Below are 17,550 nucleotides of genomic sequence, written 5' to 3' on the forward strand. Positions count from 1 at the left end.
TTGCAGGTTGTTTCATATAAGAGCTGATATTAACTTCTCATCTTGTGTGATATGCTTTGACAGCAATTATGGATCAACAATAAGACATTTCCTCATGTCCTTGTATTATGTGTTCTGTTATTTTTCCCCTTCAGCAAATGTTATAGTGTACTAGGATGGATCCTTTTGTTTGCAAAGTAGCATTTTGGTGAAGTTATTGTATTAATTGCTTGCATTTGTAATTTGGTACATTATACTGAAAACTTCCTGAAATTATTCTACAAATGCAGGTGGTATCTGGAGAAGAATCAGGCCAGGAATCTGGATCTGAGTCAGAGAAGAACTCTGGTTCAGGTTCTGATAATGAGTCAAAGAGCAGTGCATCATCCAAGTCTGTCTCCAGATCAGGTTCAGGTTCAGCCTCAGGTTCTGAGAGGTAAGTAAATAAATCCCATTTCTTTCACAGTACATGTTTTCCAGCTTGTAAGTGGTGATGTGAATACAGTGATTGGGTATTATTTTCAGTGATTAGAATTTAGCTTCATAACTTATAATCTTCTCCTTAGCATTGTTAGGGTGACTTAAGTCAGGAAGCGTCAGAGTGGATGTGACATGCATGCTGAAAACAAGAACTGTATACAGAATTTTAATTGTAAACCTCCATGGGAAAATCACTTGGGTGACCTAGATTTTAGAGAAATGAAGTGTTAATGTCATGCAGTATCTGATGGTTGGATCAGTGAAGGGTATGCATGGGTTGAATGTATAGAATATTTGTGGAAGGTTTGTAGATGTGATTGGATTATTGTTTCTGTTGATGAAGTAGGACTGTCAGTTAGCTAGAAGGGCTTTTATTGGGTGCTAATAGGTTATTCCTGGATGGGAAATCCTTATAAAGATATGGGAGTGGTCATCCTTAACACTTCGCGGACCGGTGATTTAAATATTTAAATCACCCTGGAGACTGGTATTTTTAAACCTACTACCCTAGCTTGTGCACTGTTCACTTTAAAAATTAATATAAAATTTCCTAATTAATTTTATGAACTAAAATTTTTGGAGAACACTTTCCAATGCTCCTACAAGAGCTTGAGAGTGTAATATTTCTGGAAACATTCCCCTTTGTGAAGTGGCATTACAGAGAACTTGCCAATGTAGACATGCTCCTTTTTTTGTGAACTGTGGAAACACGGCATTGCCTAGAAAGATGCTTCCCCTTGGAATGCTCACTCTTCACAGTTTTCACGAGGGTATGTTTCCGCATATCACCTGAGAGTCGCCCAGTGGGATCCATGAGACTTGCGTGGGGTGGGATTGGATGGGCACGGTCGCACTAAGTCTGTGTCTGACTCTGGTTCTGCCGCCACCATCTGGTCAGGGCTTTGCCACATTCATCAGAAATGCTTTGTATTTCAATTTCGAATCAGGGTTTAGATTTCTGTGATTTTTTCAATTTTTTACTGTCCCCGCAATGTTATTACCCCCATTATCGTCGGAGCTACTGTCACTTTTACATTGGCCACACTTTGCTCTCCCCTGTCACTGCTGCTCTCTCAAACACCATAACTACGCATCTCACAAGGCAGGTCAGCTGGCTCATCGGAAAAGAATTTGTCCTTGTCCATACCCCAACACTAACTACTGGCTGATACATACAACTTGAAGGGCAACAAAGCATTATCGCTTATAGTGGCTTAAGAAAACAGCGAGATCAACTTACTGACAAGTAAGTGAATATTCCAGAGTTTTATTATGCCATTGCGTGCAACTTGGGTGGCGCCAGAGAGCTGTATAGTGTGTTGCAACTTATCATGTATTAAAAACCTGTTAACAGGCGAACGGTCCGCCATGTTTAAAAGTGAAAAACCTTTTAAAGGGTGCGCGTTCCGCAAAGTGTTAACAGTGGGTACTGATGTGGCTTAGCTCAGGTGGGCATGTGACCCTTCTTGGATTGTGTTAACAGGCCATGACTTGAATGACAGGAGTTGTACAGAGACACTGGTCCGTGTACGCATTTATCACACAGGCAGGATCACTTAGGTGAAGGTTGTTAACACGGTTGTTCCTTATTACACAAGTTCACTGATGTAACTGAGATGGTAACACTGCATAATTGTTCAATCTTTCTGTATAAATCTTTACCCAACAGTATTTAGATTTCATTAATTCTATTTCAAAATTCTAGACCTGTAAATTGAGTCCAAAGACAACCGTTTTATGATGGCCTGAATGGTAATGAATGTCAATAATTAAAATTTAGTTGGATCATCACTCAGCATGTCCACCTTTGATGAATTAATTTTACATTGTTCACAGCCAGTCTCCACAATAAAAAAGTGTAAATTCTCAATTTGAGAATTTTTAATTAAATTTGTCCTCCATATTCTAATTTGCTGGCTCAGACAAACTAGGAGGGTACATAAATTTGCTTCCACAAAAAAAAATGGAAAACCTTGCTTCTTACAAATAATTTATAATCTGATTGCTCATCTGATACAGTTTTTTGAGTGGTTGATGTAATCTTTTGTCTTGATTTTTATGCACCTTTTCATTTTGATAAGCATGATTTATATGTATTGTTTACCTGTAGAATTGCCTGTGTATGTTTTTTGCTGATAGTATTGCGATATGACGAGTCCTCTATCAATTTATTTTGATTTATGGGAAAATGAAATAAATAAATAAAGAAAGAAAGTGTGCTCAACTTTGAAGCAAGAAGTCTATATATCCCTTACAAGTCAGATGATTGTCCAGCTGCAAACCAAGAAATTTTATCGTTTCTACTTCTTTCAACGTTTTGTTAAAAAACAGTGTATGTAGAGGGTATGAAGAAAGCCGTCTTCTGGGATGTGGCACCATGTAGAAATTGTGTTAACTGACGTTTCAGAGGAACATATCGCCTCCATCTTCAGGGTCGAAGACAAGAAGAAGTCCGTGAGCGAACCAGCAGCGCAGGTGCAACAGACTGTGTCCAGTCAAGTAAACACAACAGTATAAGAGAAGCAGAGAAGGAGTGTGGCTACATAAGGAAATAGTAGAGAGGGGGAGGGGAAGGGTCTGGTGGAATAGCCAGCAGGTAGTGGGCCAGAGCTGGTATAGAGTATGTGTTAGGGGGAGAGAAGGGAAGGTTAAATGGAGGACATTAACCCTGTAGCTGGGGGCTGGAATGGACCTGATTGGCCTATAGGGTCTGATGTATTTCGGAGGTTACTTGAGAGAACAGATGAGAGGCTTCCATGACTTGCTGGGACAAAACCCCACCTCTCTGTTCTGTTGACTCAGCAAGTCATGGAAGCCTCTCATCTGTTCCCTCAAGTAAGCTCCGAAATACATCAGACCCTATAGGCCAATCAGGTCCATCGCAGCCCCCAGCTACAGGGTTAATGCCATCCATTTAACCTTCCCTTCTCTCCCCCTAACACATACTCTATACCAGCTCTGGCTTCCATTCCCTTCCCCTCCCCCTCTCTACTCTTTCCCCATGTAGCCACACTCCTTCTCTCCTTCTCTTATACTGTTGTGTTTACTCGACTGGACTCAGTCTGTTGCACCTGCTCTGCTGGTTCGTTCGCGGATTTCTTCTTGTCTTCTACCCTGAAGATGGAGGCAATACGTTCCTCCAAAATGTCAGTTAACACAATTTCTACACGGCGCCACATCCCAGAAGATGGTTTTCTTCATAGTCACCACTGTAAAAACCTCAAATCTTACATATATATAGAGGGTAGCTCATGGCTGCTGTTGGGGTGAATTTTATCATTTTTGTTTTATCCAGATTTAACACAAATTGATTATTTTGAAACCATGGAAACATATTAAAAATAACATCCAATTTCATTTTTAAATTATAGTAGTCTTTAGCTGTGCAAAGAATACTAGTGTCATCTTCAAACATAATAACTTCAGAAGTTTTACTTACCGTATTTATGCATGTATAGGCCGCAGCACAATTTTCAGACAGAAATTATAGAAAAAATAATTTTCTTGGAATATTATTTCAGGAGTATTACACCCTGTATTACTAATTATGAATATAATTTTTTTTAAATGAAGTGTGATTTCGAATATAAGCCGCACCCCAGTTTTCCTCTTGAATTTTTGGCAAAAAATGTGCGGCCTATACATGCGTAAATACGGTATTTCAAAGGGGAAATCGTTTATATATTAAAGAGTAAGGGTCCCAACACCAATCCCTGAGGCACACACATCCAACAATTTCCCAGTTGAAATAATATTTATTATTTATATAATTGAATTCCACTCTTTGCCTCCTATATTGTAGTTAAGATCTGAACCATCGCAATAATACACCCAGCACTCCATAGTACTATAGTTTCATTAACAGAAGTTCGCGATTGACACAGTCAAACACCTTGGCTATATTACAAAATATACCAGTTACATACTCTTTTCTATTCCAAGCTTTAAGTATTACATTGGTTCATTTATATATAGCATCTTCAGTTGATAATCCCTTTTTGAATCCATACTGCTCTGAAAGTAATATTTTATGTGTTACAATATGATCATTGATTGTTTTCTGCACAGTTTTATTATTTTATTATGTATGCCATCATACCCTGAAGAGTTTTTTGATTTGAATTAGTTAATTATACTAATTGTTTCCTCTTCTGCAACTAAATTAAGATACATATCTGGAAAACCATCAGGGAAATTAGTATGCAAGTATGACATTGCAATATAAACATTAGTTTTCTTCATATTAAGATTTTCTGTTACTGATGGGAAATATTTATTAAAACTATGAGCAGCTTCATCAGTATTTATTTTTTACTATTATTTTGAAAAGTTGAAGTAGAATATTCTTTGTTATTATTGTTTTTCCTCCCTGTTTCAGTGTCTATAATGTTCCAAGTAGTTTTTATTTTGTTTTCAGCTGATGTAATTAACTGATTATAATATTTCCTTTCAGCTTCTCTTATTACTCTTCTTAATATCATGCAGTAGGATTTATAGTATAGTATTATTAATTGCTAATGTACCAAAAAGTCAATAAGAAGACATTATTTGCCTTGAATCATCTAATGGTTCTGTTGTAACAGAGGACCATGGATCGCTGTGAAATTGTGGTACATAAGAATGAACTTCTGGACAACTCTTTTTCTTTTTTTGGACATTTAAATTCTCTACTGAGTTTGATTCCAGTTCTTCAGGCTCATCCAAATCTGGATCTGGTAGTGGTAGTGTATCGGACTCAGACAGATCGTCTCAAGAGAAGAGTAGTGAACCTAGCCCCACTAAGAGTAGTCCTGGCAAGTCTCGCCAGTCTGCCTCTGATCTTAAGCAGGTAAAGAAGAATGAATCTTCAGCAACAAAACAGAAAACAGAGGTAGGAGGCAACACAAGAATGATATGTAATACTCTGTACTACTGTCAGTTCCACTGTGTATTGAAAATCTTTAGCCATATGGTTCATGTTCATTCCCAAATGTGAACATGAATAATTTCTCTTTTCTGTATTAAGCACCAAAACATTAGGTCTGATGTAAAATTAGTTTACAATGTTATATTTAAGCATCCTGTTGCACTCCATACGATACATGATACAAGCTCCATCTTCAGTGCAAACCATATATTATAGGTCTTTTGTTTTGCTCTCCTTTACACACTACATGTTTCGGCCACAAACGGAGCATCCTGTTGCACTCCATACGATACATGATACAAGCTCCATCTTCAGTGCAAACCATATATTATAGGTCTTTCGTTTTGCTCTCCTTTACACACTACATGTTTCGGCCACAAACGGCCATCATCAGGTGTATTACTCACGTATCTGTCACACTGCACTTAGTTTAACATTTAAAATTTAAAAACACAGGTCTTCCTAATTGTTCCTTTCATCGTTATTACCAAAATCTACTTCGTTGATATCTTTGTTATTTACACACGTCAGTTTTGATTTCTCTGAATTAGCACGTAGTAAAGACAAGCAGCGGCACGCGCACAGAGAGATTACACAGAATAACACCGGTACAATACTAGAAACAAGAAGTAGCCGCTGCAGCACTATAGACATAGGGCAAGTAACCCTGACAATTTTAAATTTTAAAATTTAGAGGAAAATTGAAAAGATTTTAAAATTAGAACTAAAGATGTTATAAGTGCTAATTCAGAGAAATAAAAATTGACATGTGTAAATAACACAGATATCAACGAAGTAGATTTTGGTAATGACGAAAGGAACAATCAGGAAGACCTGTGTTTTTAAATTTTAAATGTTAAACTAATTGCAGTGTGACAGATATGTGAGTAATACACCTGATGATGGTCATTTGTGGCCGAAACATGTAGTGTGTAAAGGAGAGCAAAACGAAAGACCTATAATATATGGTTTGCACTGAAGAAGGACCTTGTATCATGTATCGTAAAATCAGTTATTGTAACAATATGTATGAGAGAATTAGTTCACTATGAAGTATATTGTTCAGAAAATATAAGCAGACATAAAAAAGAGTTACTAGATCTGTTTGCAGAGAAAATATCATTGTCTCAAGTGGAATGTATCCAGAGTGTGATTTTCTTTTTGAGTGTTTGTATAACTTGAAAATATATAGGGTTTGAGGTTCTCATGTAGTGTGTAAAGGAGAGCAAAACGAAAGACCTATAATATATGGTTTGCACTGAAGAAGGACCTTGTATCATGTATCGTAAAATCAGTTATTGTAACAATATGTATGAGAGAATTAGTTCACTATGAAGTATATTGTTCAGAAAATATAAGCAGACATAAAAAAGAGTTACTAGATCTGTTTGCAGAGAAAATATCATTGTCTCAAGTGGAATGTATCCAGAGTGTGATTTTCTTTTTGAGTGTTTGTATAACTTGAAAATATATAGGGGTTGAGGTTCTCACAGTGGTGGTTATGAAGTGTTCTGTCTTCTGGGATATAATGCCTTGTAGTCCCTTGATAGGCAACCAGTGTTTAGGAAGAGCTCTGCTGGCCACTCTGGTTTCTTGCTTGGCTTATTCTTTGACCATGAAAATGGAGGCGACATGTTGCTTTGAAACGTCAGTTGTCTTTTGTCGGACTACATGGCATTATATCCCAGAGTATGCAACTCTTCAACTGTAAAATAACTTACAAAGAAAGGAAATATCCACTGCATAGCATTGATTAAGCTTGTGACTTCCTGCAGATCATCTTCTGTACATATTCCTGGTGTGCAGTGAGAAATGTTCCTGTAATAGTCATATAGTATACCCACTTTCATGAAATCACATTGACTGAGTATGATTTAAAAGTGATAGATGTTTATTATGCCCTGTGTATGAGACTTCCTTTTTTCATCAGTGAGTATAGTAAATAATGTTTTTTAGACAAAAGGGCAAATAACTTCTGTTTGCAATATTTAATTATGGCACACATTGTTATTAAGGAAGCATTGGTTCCAGTATTTATTTGTAATAAAGTTTCCACCATTAATATATCTTCATACTTTAGGTGATGAATTGCACCCATTTGTTTAGTGAGAAAATGTAAGTTCATGAAAAAAAGGCTGTGTTGAATGCAGTAAGAGTAACAAAGAAACGCGCTATAATTTCTGGGTTACCATAATATGTATGTTACTAACAGGTCTGCTGTATTACTGATACCATAAAAGATATCACTTTTAAGGTGGAGTCATCACACAATGTAGTGAATTGTGAATCATAAAGTCATTTCACTATTAAATTTATGGTGACAGTGGTGATATACTTGACATATTTGTATATAATACAATCTTGTTAATGCAATATTTTCATAGCTTGTTGGTTGTAACACAACTTAGTCCATGTTTATATATATATTGTTACGTGTTTTCCGTGTGTCCCGCAACAAGTAAATCCGCATAGATCTCAAATTCAATAGAGCCCTTATTGGATGCTTCACTTATACAATCATGAGTACAATTATTATCCACTGTCCTCCTCGGCGGTTAATTCCAGACTGACTGTTCGAATGCATTCAACCCCATTTTATAACCTCGGTCGCTGGTATGCAGACAAACCCTTATAACCGTGGAGGCTCCTGTTAGAACTACAATAGAGCGATTGTTGTTTCCTACGCAATGGTCTATTCTAGCATTTCCATAGAAGTGACTCTTCTGGATTCCAGACACGTTACATTATATATATATATAATCATGAAACATGTTGTGTATATATATATATATATATATATACACAACATGTTTCATCCACATGGAGCATTCATAAGGTATATATGATGATTCATATAAATTACTACACTTTCTTTGGTGGCTAAGTGTGTAGACCAAAACAGATCACAAGTAGAAAGGGTATAGAATAATGCACAACACATCATTTTATAGTTATTTTAACAAGAATCCAACATGGTTTTCTTAAAAACTGCCCTCAGAATAGTTGCCGTTGACTGCTAGCAAGTCTGCCAACGTTGATATAGCTGTCGAAAACATTGCTGAAACGTATTGGCAGTAAATTCCTGTACGATGCTCTGCAGCCATTCCACAAACTTATTGACTGTGGTAGTATATATATATATATATATGAAACCATGAAAAAAGTATAATTCTGACAACAGGCTATGAAAGTGTTGCATTTACAAGACTGTATTGCATGCTCCCACACACGTGTGTGTGTGTGTGTGTATATATATATATAAAGTGATCAACTACTGCAACAGGATGCCCAAACACACTGTGTGTTATCATTCGTTCATACTGGCTTTTCCATTTGATAGTCATCAGCATATCTCATTGGTAGAAAATATTTCATGTTAGTTCCTGCTTATGTGATGTTATGTAATTTAATTATAGGGGCAGTGGAGCACTTCAGGAAATAAATTTGGGGTGGAGTTCACACCAAGCCTGTCTGTTTTACTATTACTGTAATGCGGGGTGGACACTTGAAATATATACCATTCTACTGTAACATTAATCATGAAATGAAATCCACAGGAATGCAAAGTAAATGCATTTGAGTGGGTCTATAATTCATGCCACTCAAGTTTCCACCTGAAGGGTGTTGTAAAAAGGCAGCTCAGATATAGCTAAATGTATGCTGTTCCATGACTAGAACTGTGATTACAGTGTAATACAGTGTTTGGAAGGATACTGTATATAAAAGTGTTGATTTACAGGTGTATGAATTGATTGATGAGACTGGCTCAATTTGTAAAGGAAAAAAGCAGTGGGGGCAATCAGACACTGAATCTCAGGTGAATGATGTTCAAGATCGTATTCCACACAAATCATCCAGACATGTTGCCCAACAGTTATGCATGCCACAGGCAACAATACCCAAAATTCTCCAGATATGGATGTACGAGGGTCGTACTGAAAGTCATGAGCAACAGTCTTTTGTAAAGTAACATGCTTTATTATTGACAAACCAAATACACCACCTCAATCTACAGACCTTTCTTTATTTTTCCACATAATCGCCACTTCTTTGTACACATTTCTCCCAGCGTTCTGGGAGTGTGAAAATTCCTCTTCTGTAAAATTCTGTTCCAGCCATCCGAAGACACTGATGCACTGCTTTCTGAATTGCCTCCCTTGTCTCAAAACGTTGTCCATGCAGCTGATCCTTCACAAATCCAAGAAGATGGTAGTTGGATGGTGCCAGATCAGGGCTATAGGAGGGGTGTGGAAGAACTTCCCACCCCATCTTTGCAATTGCTTCCAATGTGAGGCGAGCGTTGTCATGCAGGATGATGATGTTTCATCATGAACGTTTATCACGCAATGCACAACAAAGCTTGTGCAGTGTCTGAACATAACGAGCAGCATTGATGGTTTGCCCAGGTTCCAGGAATTCGGCCAGAATACACCCCTCTCTATCCCAGAAGACTGTGCCCATCACCTTCGCAGCTGATGGCACTGTCTTTGCCTTCTTTTTTGATGGAAAATGCAAATGGTGCCATTCCATACTCTGCTGTTTCGTTTCAGGCTTGAAATGGTGAAACCAGCTTGCTCATGACTTTCGGTATGACCTACATAATTTAATAGTTGTAGGTACCCACGGTTGCAACATGTAACAACATGAATCAAGTTCCCTACACATTTTGCTTGATTTTCTTTCAAGACTTGAAGATAAGCTTTTTCCAGCCAGAGCTGTCTTCATTGATGAAGCCACATTCCATTTATCAGAAATGTTAAATGTCATAACCTGAGATTCTGTGAGAATGGCAGTCCTTGTGATGTAAATGAACATGCAAGAGACAGTCAGTTTTTCATTCCTATTTTGAAAGAAGAAGGTCCCGATGACATGGTGTTCCAACAAGACACAGCACCTTGACATTTCGACAAGGAAGTGATGGAACTCTTTAGTTTCCAGGGAAATGGATTGACAGAGATGGAACTGTCACTTGATCACCACATTTGCCTGAACACACTCCTCTTAATTTTTTCTTCTGGGGGTAAACCAAGGGTGCTGTATAGATGCTACCATTGGCTGCCACTTTGCTGGACGTTTCTGAGAGGATAGAGCTGCAGTGGCTGCATTTGCCTTCAACTTGTGTAGCAACATGTGGACTGAAATTGAAGACAGTTGTGATGTCTGCCAGACCACTCACAGAGCCCTCATTGAACATCTGTAAAATTTAGGTCACAAATACATACCTGATCATATAATATACTCAGATGTGTTTAGTTTTCATTCCTGTGCTTTTATTCATGAGCAGTGTTACAGTGAAATTTTATACATTTCATGTGTGGACAGATATAGTCTTGGTTGATCTTGAACAACAGCTCTACTACTTAATATGAAAGCTCATATACAATTGCAAAACATCTGTCACCAGATTAAATACATTTTTAAACTATAATTCTGGATACTGAAAGAATTAATGTATGAGTTATGTACCTTACACATCATGTATGCAATGCACATTTCAGAAAATCTACCAATATAGTTATATTCTATTGAGGCAGTGCCTACTTCGAATATTTCACTATTTTATTTTGTCTGCTTGTGCTACTAACCGAATGTAAGATGAAAGCAAAAGTTGTAAGAGTCTGAAATTAAGAACTGCTTTCTTTTTCTCTATTTTATTCCATCATGGAACACCATTTCAAATCTGACATCTTATTCATCCTCCTACCTCTGTTATTCATTTGCACTTTTTATTTTATATTACAAGAGTTATAAGTAATATGTTATTGGTAATCTCCAGTGTTGGGAGGACAACCCAGATGTTTATGGGATTCGACGTTCAGGTCGCTCGAGAAAAGAACCTGACAGATTAAATGCAGCTGAGAGTGACTCCAGTGAAAGAGGAAAAAGGAAAGTTATTATAAAGAAATCTTCAAAAAGGCAAGTTATGTTCAATAAGTGAAATTGTATTAAACAAGTACCTCAGACTTTACTGGGTGAGAAAGTGTAGCCAATTATGATATCTCTGTTGCTGATGAGAAAATAAATTGTGAAAGGTACTGAAGTATAGTATTACAGTAACAGCACTAATGTGGTATTCACTATGCTCATTATTTTTAAAATAAGATATTTATGATTGTTATAAGTAAAGTAACAGATATCGAACAAGTGTTATGACTGTGGAAATAAGAAGATGTATTAACATAGTTGTTAGAGAGTATTTTATTTTAAGAGCAACAGGAGAGAATTGCACTGTGTATAAATCATTTTATTACTTGAATCTAGTGCCTAGAATTATTCACAAGTCATTATCTGTGAATTTTTATACCACAATTCTGTAATTTATCAACAACATGAAGATTTGAAATTGAATTTCAATCTTAAAAATGGTCATCCATAATCTTGCTGGCCCAAAATTTTGACCACAATTTAGTTTAACTTACTGATTTTCATAGAAGATGTCAATTTTAATCAGGCTAATAGTTTTCACAACCTTAAGTAAATTTAAAGTTGAGAAGAGTTTAAAATTACCGAAATGAGATTGATGCAACATAAAAATCAATGTGGATTGCTTTACACAGAGCGCTCAGAATAAAGGATAAGTATCACAGTGCTACAGGTAGGCTGGTGACTTATTCAGCCTTACCCCTTATCACTTCCACTAGCTCTGTTCAGTCAGTTTTGAAGGAGATAATGAGTGCATGTTGCATTCAGAACTATCACAAAATCACCCACCCTCACTCTGTGGCCTGAAACTTTCTTTTCAAGTAACATGAGATGCTAAAAGATAAAGTAAGGAAAATAAATGTGCTAGATGGTGCAGAAAATGCTCAGAGCATTTGCCCTCAGCCCTTAAAAATGCCTCACATCTTTGAAAGCTGAAGCAGTCACGTCCCTTACCTCATTTTCATAAGCTTCAGCAATCCAAGGTGTATTCCTGTACACTTTTCTGTTTATGTTTCCCCACAAATAAAAATCACAGACATTAACACATTAAGCCTTGGAAGCAACAATCCTGTACCAATGATTCTGTCATTGAAAACTTTTTGTAGTGCACTCATCAGCTATTTAATAAGTGGTTCCAGTATATTCCTAACATAGTGGTATGAGTTCATGGTTTTATAGTAAAACATTGGAACATTCACCTAGCACATGGAATGCATCACACTACAATTTTAGTGTCATATTACAAAATCTGGTATACTGAATGAGGATTTTTGTCACTTCAGATTTGTGTGTGCAGGTACATTCACATGTTTGTGAGTGCTGCACCAGTCAGTTGCGTCAGTTGCATCTTTGTGTTTATAATGGAAGAGGACCATAGGCAGAATCTGTTTTTCTTAGGGCAGTGGACTGAACAGAACATCACTCTGACTTCAAGGAGCTTTCCGATACCTAGACATAAGTGATGGCTGAGTTGAGGTTGCTTCTCTTTCCAAAATCACAATTAACTCTGTGCCAATGAGCAATAGCTGACCTCTTTTTTCATCCCAGAAAATCACCATCTCAATGGAAATCTCAGTATCTTAAATATCTAGCAAACATCACATTCATCTGTACATGAGCTCTCTGGTTAATACAGCATTGATCAGGAGCCTACTACACATACCTCACAGATATGTGTTAAAAGTAGTACTGACCTTGCATAAAACTCCGTGGCCTGTAGTCCTCAAGCGAACTATACCGATTGAGCAACCACCACTTGCTGGCGAAGTTAGTGCCAACTTCAGCGGATGGTCAGCGCAACGGATCCCCACAGCCTTAATCTCGGTTTTCTAGACTGGAACCGACCTTGACCTTGCATATTTGTATTAAAATTGACCTATATAGAAGATTATTAATAGGAACTATGATGATCTCAGATTCTTGAGAACTGTTTTAAATCTTACTAGCTGGAGGAAAAAAAACTGTAGTTGATTGATTTATAGTATTTGCATGAGAGAAGAGGATCCTAATAATGTTTTGTTTTGTTTTGTTGTTGTTGTTGGGTTTTTTTATGTAGGTTAAGTTGCATACAAGAAGAGCATGCGCTGGGAGATGGAACCAACAGACCTTTGTATTAAATCATAGGCTAATATCTGATTTGTTTGTTTGTTGTGTGTGTAGGTCAGACACCTGGAATTCAGATACATCAAATTCTGACTCTGAAGAAGAAATTGAGAGACCGCTTCCAAGTAAACCACCTTCAAGGAAGAATACACCATCGAAGCCCAGACATAAAGTTGAAATCAAGAAGGTATCACGTCGGAAATACAGTGAATCATCAGATGAATCTAGCTTCAACAGTGATGATGACAATGAAAGTCGGAGGTATGCAAGCATACACCATCAGTGATAGAGATTATATGGAAGAATGATTAAAATTGAAGAGCATGTAATTTGAATTTATATACATTGTCATCCTCAATCATTTCAGATATTTGTGACATATATCATGTAAGATTTGAAGGCTATAGAAACAAATATTAATATCTTTGAATCATGTCTGTGTAATTATATTAAGAGACATACTTAGAACCTTGTTTTATAATCTTTCATTATCTTTTTGCTGGAGTAAAATTAATTTGTGTAGGCATGCAAATCGTCGTACTGCAGCTGCAGTGAGTTACAAAGAAGATAGTGATGAAGAAAAAACAGGCTCAGAAGACCTTGTGGAAGTGGAATGGAATGAGACAGAGACTCCAGCAGAACCAGATAATGCAGAGACCATTGAGAAAATACTTTCATATCGACGTGGGAAGAAGGGAGGTAATGAAATTATATTTAACTCCCCCCCTCCCCCATTTGGTATATTATCCCAGTTCAGGATGTTGGGGCTTTCACATACATAATCATTTTTTTGGGGGGTGATCAGTTTATTGTGTTGGGTGGTTTACCACTGTTTTGGAAACACTGTAGTCTTCATATTTAAAATGAGGCTACCAACAACAGACACAGAATTAGTCTGGGGTGTGATTAGACCAATAGGAACCAGTCTGTAGGAGAACAAGCCCTCTTTGGGGTCACTTTTTCAAAGAGAGAGTGTCTAACAGGTCAAACAATGGATTCTTTTAATTCCTGTATCACTGTAGGAAGGAGGGTGTTTGAGAACAAGGTGTTGAGGAGAATGTTTGGACCAAAGAGAGATGAAGTGACAGGAGGTTGGAGAAAACTGCATAATGAGGAGCTTCATAACTTGTACTCTTCTCCAAGTATAATTAGAATGATCAAGTCAAGGAGGATGAGGTGGGCAGGTCATGTAGCATGAATGGGGGAGATGAGGAATGCGTATAGGATATTGGTGGGCTAGCCAGAAGGAAAGAGACCACAGGGAAGACCAAGGCGTAGGTGGGTGGACAATATTAGAATGGATCTTAGAGAGAGGATGGGATGGTATGGATTGGATAGATCTGGCTCAGGATAGGGACCAGTGGAGGGCTCTTGTGAACACGGTGATGAACCTTCGGGTTCCATAAAATGCTGGGAAATTCTTGAGTAGCTGCAGAATTGGCAGCTCCTCCAGAAGGGCTCAGCTCCATGAGTAAGTAAGTAAATCACTGTAGGAAGATTATATCATTCTTAAATTGCAGTAGAGAGTATAATCAAATCAAATTTATCTTATGTTTTGTTTAGTGACTGGCAATACTACAACTATTTATGCTGTGGAGGAAAATGGTGACCCAAACAAGGATTGTGATCCAGAAGATCTTGAAAAGACAGAAGTGCATTACCTCATAAAATGGAAAGGATGGTCCCACATACATAACACATGGGAATCTGAACAGTCTCTGAAAGGCCAAAAAGTGAAGGGTCTCAAAAAGCTTGAAAACTTTGTGAAGCGTGAGGAAGAGCTAGCAGCGTGGAAGCAGCATGCATCACCAGAAGACATTGAATACTTTGAATGTCAGCTGGAGTTGCAAAATGAATTGCTTAAGAGTTATAATAATGTAGAAAGGATTATAGGTATTGTTTCCTATATTATTATTTAGTAAATTTCCAACTTTCTGATAAGGTTCTGAAGGTTCACAGAAGTTGCTTATGTTAACATTTAACTGCATGGTGGCTTAAAAATTGATACACTGCAGAATTAATTATATTTGTTAAAATTTTAAATCATTGCCTCCCTTTTGTAATTGGAGATGGATTGGTTATGAAACAGGGTTATGAAAGAAAGGGACTTACATTTTCTAAGTTAACACTGTTTGTTTATTTTCTTGGCTTGGAATTTTTCAGATAACAGTAAGTAATACCATATCCCACTTTTTAGCCTGCTTTTTTATTATGAGAAAATGGAAGGAGGCTTATGATATCTCCTTGCTGTCTGTCTGTGTCTCTCCATCTGTCTTTTTACACATTCATGTCTGTATATCCCCCCTAATTTTTGTTAGATAGCTTATGAGATCACCTTGCTGTCTGTGTATCCCCCTTTAATTTTTGTTAGGATTATGAGGCCACCTTGCTGTCTGTATGTCCCCCCCCCCCATCATTGCTAGGCAATAGGGTGTTGGTTACTATTATATAATATTAGTTGCCTGTTCCCTCCCCACTTCTTCCATTTTCTATGCAGTCTGTGTTGTATCAAAGGAAAATAGGCGATTAGTTCTTCCTAGAACTTACTGTATTTAGTATTTATTGTCATGCATGAATTTTTACCTGTATTTTGTTACTAATATATTTTATCGTGCCTCATACAACGTTCAGTTCAAATCACTGTCTAGAGATGTAAACAAACTGATGCAAGACACCCTGTTGCTACTTGCTGTTGTGTATCTTCCGACCTGACTCAAGACATATGTCCTATGCATGTGAACTTTATATATCACATGTATGTGCATAAACTACATAACATTTATCCAGTTAGAGCATTAACAGAAGACAAAACCAAACAAAGGAAAAAATGTTAACCTTCATCTAATTTTTTACATACAAGTATTACATTATATTCCCATTTCTGCAATTAAATACATAAATAAAATTATCAAATTAGTATACCTGTATCATGACCAATTTAGTGGTATTAAAAAAGTTAATGATTATACCTCCTCATGGACATAGCAGTCCTCAATTTTAGTGTCTTAGAAAGCTGACAACATGCCTACCATGTCTCATGGCCACTGGCATATTGTTGCTCCTTCTGGTGCAACTTCATACCTGACAAGCCAGTGCTTGTCAAAGGTTTGACATAGTGACAGAATGGACTGAGAACTGTGGAATAGAACAGGTCTTTACAACACAAGAGGGCCTGAGTAAACCATTGGAGCTTCTGACTTTTCTTCATTGATCAGATGAAAAGAAAATCTCTTCCATAGTCAATTCCTATGGAGCACCCACCCAGACAAATCTAATTATATTAGATACCATATAGATCCTAGTTGTATATCCATGTGACTTCTGCCTTCCTCTGGTTTCTGATGACATTTTCCTCTGCCATAGAACTTCTTTTTAAGAACCCTACAGGCAACTTTCTTATCATTCTGATCTTCTAGCAAAAACATCAACAGTTAGATGCATGGGTCATGCACTAATTCCATTGGCACAATATGAAGGACATGGCAGTAAATCTCTGCCAAAATTATGATGGTATTCTGCTAAGTTAAACTTCGTAATATCCCCATAATTTGATTTGTTTCATTCTGGTCCGTCACACTAACAAGATCATGAAAAGTTAAAGAGTTCTGTCCAGTATGACTGGTGAAGATTTTTCTTATTTCAGTTATTTATGCCTTACATGTTTCAGTCTTCAGAGACCATCATCAGAGGGACACCTTTACATCAGTACAGTTGGAGGCTGTTATTACAGTATATGTTCTGAAAGTTAAAATGTATACATATAAAATAATGCACAATTGGGTATAAAATATAAAGTCTTTGCAACTACAGCGGCTGTTCCAATGCTTTAAAATATTTATAATTGGTTTGTTAAGACTATTTGAATTCATAAACCAAGCAGGTTTGTGTCATCCATCTTATTATTTCTCTTGACGGGGGGGCCGTACGTGTGCCGCCTTGTCATTCTCTAGAAGAGGGTTCTGTAAATATATTATGGGTATATTGTATTATTTCAGCAATCCTATTATGTTTTGTAATTGGATTGCTGAAATACAATATACTCAATATATATATATATATATACAGTCAACTCTCGATTATCCAGGGGCGGCTTAACAACTGGGGATACTGAGGCTTTTTTGAGGCTTATATGTTGTTTAATATTCATTCACTTTTGTTTC

The 17,550-nt window shown here is 37.0% G+C and overlaps 1 protein-coding gene across 1 annotated transcript in view; it reads left to right on the forward strand.

Moving 5' to 3' along the window:
• The first annotated feature begins 263 nt into the window (after positions 1 to 263).
• LOC111873287 (chromodomain-helicase-DNA-binding protein 1) overlaps positions 264 to 17,550 on the forward strand; it is a 67,764-nt gene continuing 50,477 nt past the window's right edge. The window contains exons 1-6 of the mRNA XM_023867871.1: positions 264 to 415; positions 5,146 to 5,329; positions 11,142 to 11,281; positions 13,448 to 13,651; positions 13,914 to 14,089; positions 14,954 to 15,283. Coding sequence (XP_023723639.1) covers positions 264 to 415; positions 5,146 to 5,329; positions 11,142 to 11,281; positions 13,448 to 13,651; positions 13,914 to 14,089; positions 14,954 to 15,283 — 1,186 coding nt within the window. The remainder of the gene's footprint in view (positions 416 to 5,145; positions 5,330 to 11,141; positions 11,282 to 13,447; positions 13,652 to 13,913; positions 14,090 to 14,953; positions 15,284 to 17,550) is intronic.

This window comes from Cryptotermes secundus, unplaced genomic scaffold, assembly GCF_002891405.2.
Source record: "Cryptotermes secundus unplaced genomic scaffold, Csec_1.0 scaffold131, whole genome shotgun sequence".
Lineage (NCBI taxonomy): Eukaryota > Metazoa > Arthropoda > Insecta > Blattodea > Kalotermitidae > Cryptotermes > Cryptotermes secundus.